General features: G+C 59.2%; 1 protein-coding gene across 2 annotated transcripts; it reads right to left on the bottom strand.

The window, feature by feature from the left end:
* Positions 1-2,281: 2,281 nt before the first annotated feature.
* On the bottom strand, positions 2,282-7,795 carry VAX1 (ventral anterior homeobox 1). Of its 2 annotated transcripts, XM_066355416.1 has the most exons (4): positions 7,555-7,795; positions 6,252-6,453; positions 2,386-2,415; positions 2,282-2,306 (listed from the first exon to the last, which is right to left on the bottom strand). In XM_066355416.1, the coding sequence occupies exons 1-4, from the start codon at positions 7,793-7,795 to the stop codon at positions 2,282-2,284; spliced, it is 498 nt and encodes a 165-aa protein (XP_066211513.1). The 2 variants fall into 2 exon arrangements, with proteins under 2 accessions (XP_066211513.1, XP_066211512.1); XM_066355415.1 differs by lacking the exons at positions 2,282-2,306; positions 2,386-2,415 and adding an exon at positions 3,772-4,513 and having other exon boundaries at positions 6,266-6,453.
* Positions 7,796-8,141: the final 346 nt, after the last annotated feature.

The following is an 8,141-nucleotide window of genomic DNA, read 5'->3' as shown; positions in this document are numbered from 1 at the left end:
TGAGCACAAATGGAAGGAAAGGAGGAAAAGGGAAGAAGAAAAGAGGGAAAGAAGAAAAGAGAAAGAGGAAGGAGAGGAGAAAGAAACAGAAGGAAAAGGGCCCTGGCCTGAGGGGGTGGGTGGGGGCTTCCAGTCCTGGGGCTGTCTAGCCATGTGGCCTTCACCTAGCCACCGATTGCTGCAAGCCTGTGTCTGTCTCTAAAATGCCGCTGGACCTCTGAAAGCAAGGAATAATGGAGATGGAGTGTGTGAAAGGCTATTTGTAAACTCTACGGGGCTGTTAAGTGCTATTTATTATGCATATCTATCAGCTCAGACTTAGGCCAAATGCCCGTGTAGATATGAGCACGTGACCCAGTGCAGCTGCACAAGTGACTTTCCACATCATCCCTACACCTGACCACCGAAGTCACAGGAGCTTGGTAAAAAGTTTTCTTTCCTTCTTTTCCTCTTCTGCTCTGAGCAAACTTGGATGTTGCTTTGTGCAGGCCCGAGCATGAGATTCCTTCCAGCCCCCCACTACCCCCTCCAGCTGTTCTCCTTGACCCCCAGCAGCCCCTTCCACCTTCTCCCAGGCAGGGCCAGCTGTTGTCATGGAGGCCACCTGCCTCCTCCCTGGCCTGAAGCACTAGTTGGAATCCAGAGGCCTCGCTAGAGGCCTCCGGGGACCAAGGCAGTTTGCTGGAGGCCCTTAGGGAAGGGGGAAAAATAAGACAAGCACTAAAATTAGATGAATTGTCTGTAAATGTTTTTTAATTAAAATTGTGATTCTTTTCTCTGCAGAAGAGTCTCTTTAAGAACAATCGCGCTCTCTGAGTGGCAGGCGAAGAGCTCAGCAGCTCTTTCCAAAGCCAGGGAGGGAAGAGGTGGGAGCCGAGAGGAGAGGAGATGGAGTAACTGGTTCTTTTCTCTCTTCCAGATAAGAAAGCAAACCCGAGAAAGGGGCGGAAGGGGGGCCATTCCCGGATCAGCCTGGTGACTCCCCAGGCTGAGGCTCCCAGAGGAAGGGGCTAAGCTTGTTGGGGACCCTGAAGCTGGGATTTTGTTGTTCTTTTGTTCCATAAAATTATGCCACCTTCTCACTCCCTTCTCCCCCTCGCTGGCCCCAACCACCTGCCCTGAAATGCAGCAGAGCCACCCACGCCTCGGCTGTGGGGCCACCCGGGTAGGCAGAGGAATCCAAAGGGGGAGAGAGAGAGAATAGGAGAGAGCAGAGGGAAAGATTGGGGGAAAGCTACGGAAAAGAGGAGAGATGGGGTGGGAGAGTCCAAGAGCCCACCAGGGGAGAGAGACTCCTAGAGGGAGCCCAGGGTACAAGGGACAGAAGAGAAGACAGGGGTAGGGGGGGAGTAAGGGGGGGACAGCAAGGGGACAATCAAGAGGAAGCGAAACTGAGGGGTGTGCAGCGACTTGGAGAAACAAAAGTGAACTCTGGGGGCTGCTCCCAGCAAACGCTGAGTTCAGAGCGAGGGTCCTACACCCGGTAGCCCCCAACCCACACCCAGCCCAGGGACTCCTCCGCCCACGCGGATGCCGAAAACCTGCGCAGTACATGCGTGGTGGGGGCAGAGGCCTGGCTTGCGCAGGCTCCCCAAGGGAACTGTGGGTTCCACGGCACCAGGTGTGTGGGCCCACCGAGACCCGCCCCTTGCACTGCGCCCACTGCGCTGCCCGGCCTGCCGCGCGAGCCTTAGGACAGTGTGTCCTGGAGAACTCTCCCCAGCCCGCCTAGCTCCCCAAGATCTCTGTTTGCCACCGGCCACATCTGTCACCACCGCCTGTGTACTGGGCTGGGAAGAGCGGTCTCTGGAGAGATTGATATCTACCGAATTCTCTTGCTCCTTCAAAGTTTCTCTTGGACAGCAGAGAGACTTATTGTTAAGTCAGAAGAAGGGAATGGCACAAAATCCAAAATCCTGCCGGTCTGCAGATGCGACTGAAAAACCCTAGAAATGTAGAACCTTAGGAGGCAGGAAATTTAGGGTGTCCGTGAACAAGTTCCTAAATAAACCAAGAGACGTGAAGTGGGAGGTCAAGGGTGGAAGGCTAAGGGCCAACATCACTGGGACAAACAGAGCTGGAAAGTGGCCACTCCAGCAAGTGACAGACCATCACTGTCTCTCCGGCCGGTCCCCCCGAAACCTCGTCCTTGGGGCCCACGGCAAGCCCTCTGCTGAAGCTGTCACCCTCTGCCCCGAGAGTCCCCACGCCCAGACTCATCGCTTGCTAGATGCTTCTTTTTTTTCTCCTTCAAATACAAGACACAAATACACGTCATTTATCATCGTAGATATATATATTTCACTCTCACCACATAAATACAAAACATCCAGATATTCAAAACATTCAGAACAAAGTTAGTAGTCAGGATTCAGTGACACCTACCCGCGTTTAAATCGTTCATTATTTTCTTCACTAAAAATAATTTGCCTAAAAAAAAAAAAAAAAAAAAAGGAAAAAAGCTCCCGACGTAAATAATTTACAATAAAATTACTATTTTTAAAATGCTCTACTCTCTCTTCGGATGGAGGAATACATTCTAGACACTGCGGCACTTCGCCGGCTGGGTCTGCGGTTTTGGTTAAAATGCGGGTAGCCGTGGCTGTGGAAACTGTCCTTGTCGCGTCAGTAAGGTCCAGGTTTCTGACTTGGGACCATAGAAACCCCGGGGCTTTTCAGGGGAGGGATCCTCTACTATCCACGCAAGGAGGTGATCTGGCTGCGTAGACGACCCACGGGGGAATCGGGCTCGCTGCTGTCCCGGCTGCGTCCCTGCCTCCCGGTCCTCAAAACACTGCTCTGAGATCCAGGCGTCTCCTCCGTGCAGGAAGGGTTTTGTGAGTCCGGGAGTGGGGGACAGGAGAGGCACTGGGCGCCGATTTGCTTCCAAACCCTGCGGTTCTGCCTGCGGCCACGCGGCGGGGAGAAGGTGGGGCGGAGCGCCGGTTCCGAGCTGCCCGCCGGAGCCCCCGCGCGCTCTCCGGGAGCCCAAGCTCTAGGCCACCGCCCCGAACGGCCTCGGAGAAGCTTCTGAATTTTCTTTCATCCGCTGCGTTGGCTTTTAGTTTGCCGTTCCCTTTTAAATTTCTGTTTAAAACGATAAAACCCAGAACTTGAATGTTTGCATTGCCCGTGGCGCATTCTCTCTGCTGAATTTTCTTAGACCTTCCAAACTCCATTGTCAAGAGTACTTTCCAAACTGGTTCCACTTCATCTGGTTTGATGGGACGGTTATCACTCTTGGTGTACTGCTGATGAGGTCGAATTTATCACCACCGTTGCCTTCCGTGATATTTGGTTTATTGTCTCCTGAGGTCAATAAGCCCAGGAGGTGGCTGTGATTGGAGTTTCTCTAAGGAGAAGAAAACTCAGCAGGATTTGTCCGGCCAGGAAGCCGCGTGTGCACCGGCTCTCCCGGGAGGTCTTCGCAAAGTGGGGACCGGGGGCTCCCCAAAACCCTGGGTTCTCTGGCAATGGAAGGAACGTATTCCTTTTTGGTCTAAGGAAACCTGTTAGCTTTTTCAGTACCTGGGATTTGCATGCAGCTTTTCTCTCAAATATTCGTAAGACTAAACAGCAGCAGCGGCCGGGTCTAGAGCAGGCGTCCGGTGCTCCGGCCTTGGAGCCGGTCTCTGCCCTCCGGGGCCCGGCACTGGTTCGGGCATCAGGTGGGCTACCTCGGGCCTTTCCCCCCAATTCTTTGGATTCTCCTGGATTCAAAGGAAGTTTGGGGTGGGGGGCAAGGAGAACACATAGGAAAGGTAGAAAAAATTGCCCCAGTGAGATCAAGTGGGCAGCAGAGCCCGGGGAAGGAGAGCTGTCCGCGGCCTCCCAGGAGCCGGGCGTCCAGCGTGGGAGCCCCGCGCCTTACGCGCGAGTCCATAAATATCACACAATAGATACTATAAATATAAATACAGGGGAACACTTAGAATCAGTCCAGCGCTTTTTTCTCGGCTCCTTCTTTGCTGTTGGTCCGGGAGTAAGGCTCGAAGGCCGAGGAGCTCAGGTATCGGGCGGAGAGTTCTTGCAAATTCCCAGCCAGAGAACCAGCCATTGTCAGCGGGGCGGAGGAGAGGCGGCTGGCCACGGAGCCGAGCAGCGAGGGCACCGGCAGGCTGAAGAGGCTGTGTCCGGCGGCCGGCGCGCCCGCGTGCAGCCCCCCTGGCCCGGTCGGCCCGGGCCCGGGGGCACCGCCCACGGCCGGCGGGTGAGGGGACGCGGCGCCGGCGGGTCCGGGGGCCGTGGCGGCGGCGGCGGCGGTGGCCGAGCCCGCCGCGGCGCCCGCGCCCAGGGCCGGTAGGCTGGGCCCGCGCAGGGCCGAGCCGAGCGCTCCGGTGGCGCACGGCGGCAGCAGCGCGGGCAGGCCGGGCGGCGACAGCAGGCGGCCCTGCTCCAGCAAGCGCAGCACGCTGCACGTGGCCGCGGTCTCCGACACCACCGAGCGCAGCTCCGAGTCCTTGCCCTGGTCCTTCTTCTGTTTCGTGCGCCGGTTCTGGAACCAGACCTTCACCTGCGTGCCAGGCACGAGGAAGGTGGGGAAGAGGGGCAAGGGAAGAAGGGCGTCAAGGGAGGCAGGCTCCGGGGTGCCCGGGCTCCGGGACCCTCCAGCAATCCCAGCCCACCCGCCTCGGGAGAGGTCTGTCACCGGAGCTGACAGGGGGAGCCAGGACCACACAGCTCAGCTAGGCTGCACTTCCAGGTCGTGAAAACAGGCCGAGATTACCAATCAAGTAATAAAAATGTCCACGACCTTAACTCAGACAAAGACCAGGAGGTATTTCCCGGGGTGGTCGCACCACCTGAAGCTGTACCGTTGACCTGTGAGGGCTGAGGATGCGGTGCAGAAAGTGGGAAGTGAACGGAAGTGGGGAGAGCGTTTCCCTGCCTCTCTGGACCCAGGCCCCAGGCCAAACAGGCTCGGATTTAGCCCCAGCAGCAAGTACTGTTGAAGGCTACAAGCAGCTGCTTCCTGCTTGTTAGGATAAGACTTGACCATCAACTAGCAGCAAGCAGGGAAAGTGGCTGCAGAAGGAACATTTGTGCAGGATGTTCTTGACAGGCCACCGCCTCTCACCACCAGCTGGATTGGAGGGTCTGAGTGATACTCAACCGCTCTGTGGCTCTTCACCAGGAACTGGGGAATCGCAGGAGGAAGTCGGGAGGCTGCACTGGACAAAGTCCTCTCCACCATCACTTTATCTTCCCCCTCTGTCCCTCCTCAGGCCTACCTGGTGGCCCAGAATGGAGTGCAGCAGCTACAGGGAAAGGTTATCCTGTCTATATTCTGCAAACTAGACTCAGAGGGTGGTAGCAGAGACTGAGGAAGAGCTACCGTGTCAACTCAGACTCAGAAAGAACATCCACTCAGTTCTGTCCCAGCTTCTCAGCTTTCTGCCCAGATTCTACCCTACAGTGCTCCCCACCTGCTTCAGGGCTGGGTGTAGGGAAAAGTACTCATCCTCAGAAAGAAAGGAAAAAAGTGTCTGCCTCACCGAGGCCGAAGGGCCTCTGCCAGGCAAACCTCTCAGGTCCTAAAGTGCCTCTGGCTGAGTCCACAGAGCCAGCACCATAGAATCATGTGGATTTCATGGAAAGCAAATGGCCTAAGGCACAGCTGGCAGTGTTGGCTCCCAGGGCCCCAGACCTGTCTCCCATCCAGCACCTCACACATCACGGCATGGAAGACAGGGCCTCCTTGGGTCTGGAGTGGTGCTCAGGGCTGACAGTGGGCTTGGGTAGCTCAGGGCCAAGGGAAGCCTTAAGGGTCAGAGCAGCTTTCTAATCTCAGCTATCACCTACAGCGCTGGAACAGGGGGCTTGGGCTCTCGGCTTTTGACCCACTGCAGAATGGGCCTGGGTGTTGTGTAAGACTGGGGTCCCCAAAGGGTGTGATGCCTAGAAATCTGGCCAAAATGAAGTGGCCAAAATTGGGTGAACATCAGTTCTTTGTAAAGACAAGCAAGGAATTCTCAAGATGGGGGTCCAAGAAGAATTCCAAAAGGACAGGATTTGGGGCCTCCTAGGTTAGGCCACGTGATCAGAGCCTGGGCGCTGGGATGTTGGCGGGTGCAGGAGGAAAGGGATGGCTTAGGGCAGGAAGAAAGGGAAAGCCTGAGGCCTTTTCTCTTCCCTGTCCTCCCTGGCTCCTCCGCCTCCCCTGGGAGACTGTCCCCAGCCAGACTGGGTGGCGAGGAAGAGCTGGCTGGGGTGGGGGGTGGGGAAGGAGGCTAGTCAGAGCCGGGAGCAGCCTGGCCGCGAGTACCTGGGTCTCGGAGAGGTTGAGCTGCCGCGCCAGCTCGGTCCTCTCGCGGCCCACCACGTACTGGCAGCGCTGGAACTCCATCTCCAGCCGGTAGAGCTGCTCCGCCGTGAACGACGTGCGCGTCCTCTTGGGCCGGTCCAGGTCCAGGCCCTTGGGCAGGATGATCTCTCGGATGGACCCCTTGGCATCTGGGGAAGAGAAAATACCAGCTGCCAGAGCCTTCTTGTCTCTCTCCACCTCCCTGGCCGGAGCTGGCTTCGGAACTGTCGCCACCAGCTTTACGTTCGGGGGGAGGGCGCAGCCACAGCCGGCGAACGAAGTGCGTGTTTGGGGGGCGAGGGGACTACCACCACCGCTCATGGGGGGGAGAACCAGACTTCGCTTTTGTACAACCGTCTGGACAGCGGAGGGGAAGAAATCAATTCCAAATCGCGGATAGTCCTCCCGCCCCGGGGGCTTGACAACGTGGTCTGGGTCGGTGGCGGCCTGAGGGTCCCCGCACTGACCAGCCCGGAGTGGGGGCCCCAGCTCTGGAGCATATTGACCAGACTGCGCTCCGGCGGCCCCCACCCCCACCCCGGGGTCTCTTTCCCTCCCGAGCCCGGGAGGCGGAAGGAGGAGGGACCGAGTCGAGCCGGCGGGCCTGGCGATCCGCGGGCGGGGGCGGCGCCGGGCCGGGGCCGGGCCCCACCGCCGTGGCCGCCCCAGCCCAGCGCACAGCGCGCAGCAGAGTGGGGCCGAGCCGAACACCGAGGCGGTCCCCGCAGCCGGACCACGGAGCCCGAGCGCTTTTGCCGGCGGCGGCGCCGCGGCCCTCGGCCCAGCGCGCCATCTGGCTGGGCCGTAGCCGGCGCTCGCTGGCTGTTCCCCCCGCGCCCGCGCTCGCGCTTCCTTGGCCTTGGGTGCGCTCAATGCGCCACAGCGCGGGAGTCCAAGACCCGGCCTCCGCAGGTCCCCACGGCCGCAGGGCGCGCACACGTCCTCCAGAGTTCCCTGCTCCGTTCCCGGGTCGGAGGCCGCAGCCTCAGAGACTAGGCCCGCCCGTGCCTCCTCTAAACCTCCCCAGCCACTCTGCAGCCGGGCCTTCGGGGCTGGGAAGGTCGAGGTCCCGGAGAGTGCGCGCCCCAGGTGCCAGTCCCCACCGGCCGCGGGGAGAGGAGAGCTAGCAACTTTCTCCGAAGTCCCAGCCCACACACACCTCCTCCCCGCCTGCCGGGGTCGTTGGTGGCGCGCGACTCGGACACAGGAGTCGCCCCAAAGAACGCGCCCCGTGGCCCTGCCCACCCTACCTCGGACCAGGATCCGGCGGCAGTAATCCGGGTCCGCTGAGGAATTGGATTTACTTTTGTTACAATCTTCCGCGGCGCCGGACGCGGAGAAGGCGCCCTGCGGCTCCTTGAGGAAGGCAGCGGGGAGGTTCCCTTCTGCGCCCTTGCTGTCCCGGCTCTCCTTGTGCGCGTTCTTGGAGACCCGGGCAGTCTCTGCGTCTGAGTGGCACCGAACGTCCATTTTGTCTGGTTTCCCGAACATAGGAGAGCAAGAGCAACAAAAAGAAAAAAGGAGAAAGAAAAAAAAGAAAAAGAAAAAGAGGCAGAGTGGGGGGATAAACCCCTCCAACACACCTCCTACCCCTGGCCCGGAGAGAGGCAGGAATGAACGTCCCGGCAGGGCGGCTGCGGTGGCCGCGGGCGGGTCAGCGGCGACCGACGAGTGGCGCGCTGGCCGAGAGGCGGCGGGCTGGGTACAAGATCCCGGCGAAGCCGCGGCGAGGCCGCCTCGTCAGCACCCGCGTCCTCTGAGCACGTCCAGTGTCCCCAGCCTGGATATCAGGTGGCGAGCAGCGTAGCTCCGAAATGCTGAGGCTCCCGCCTGTTAA

Source organism: Saccopteryx leptura, chromosome 13 (assembly GCF_036850995.1).
Source record: "Saccopteryx leptura isolate mSacLep1 chromosome 13, mSacLep1_pri_phased_curated, whole genome shotgun sequence".
NCBI lineage: Eukaryota > Metazoa > Chordata > Mammalia > Chiroptera > Emballonuridae > Saccopteryx > Saccopteryx leptura.
This window is presented reverse-complemented; position numbering and strand designations above follow the sequence as displayed.

Bases quoted from the DNA above. Each gene is read 5' to 3' on its own strand.
- VAX1 (XM_066355415.1), bottom strand. From the start codon at position 7,795: ATGTTCGGGAAACCAGACAAAATGGACGTTCGGTGCCACTCAGACGCA. The intron at 6,454-7,554 runs GTAGGGTGGGCA...TCTCTTCCCCAG, and splicing joins CCGCCGGATCCTGGTCCGAG to ATGCCAAGGGGTCCATCCGA. The intron at 4,514-6,265 runs GTACTCGCGGCC...CCTGGCACGCAG, and splicing joins TCAACCTCTCCGAGACCCAG to GTGAAGGTCTGGTTCCAGAA.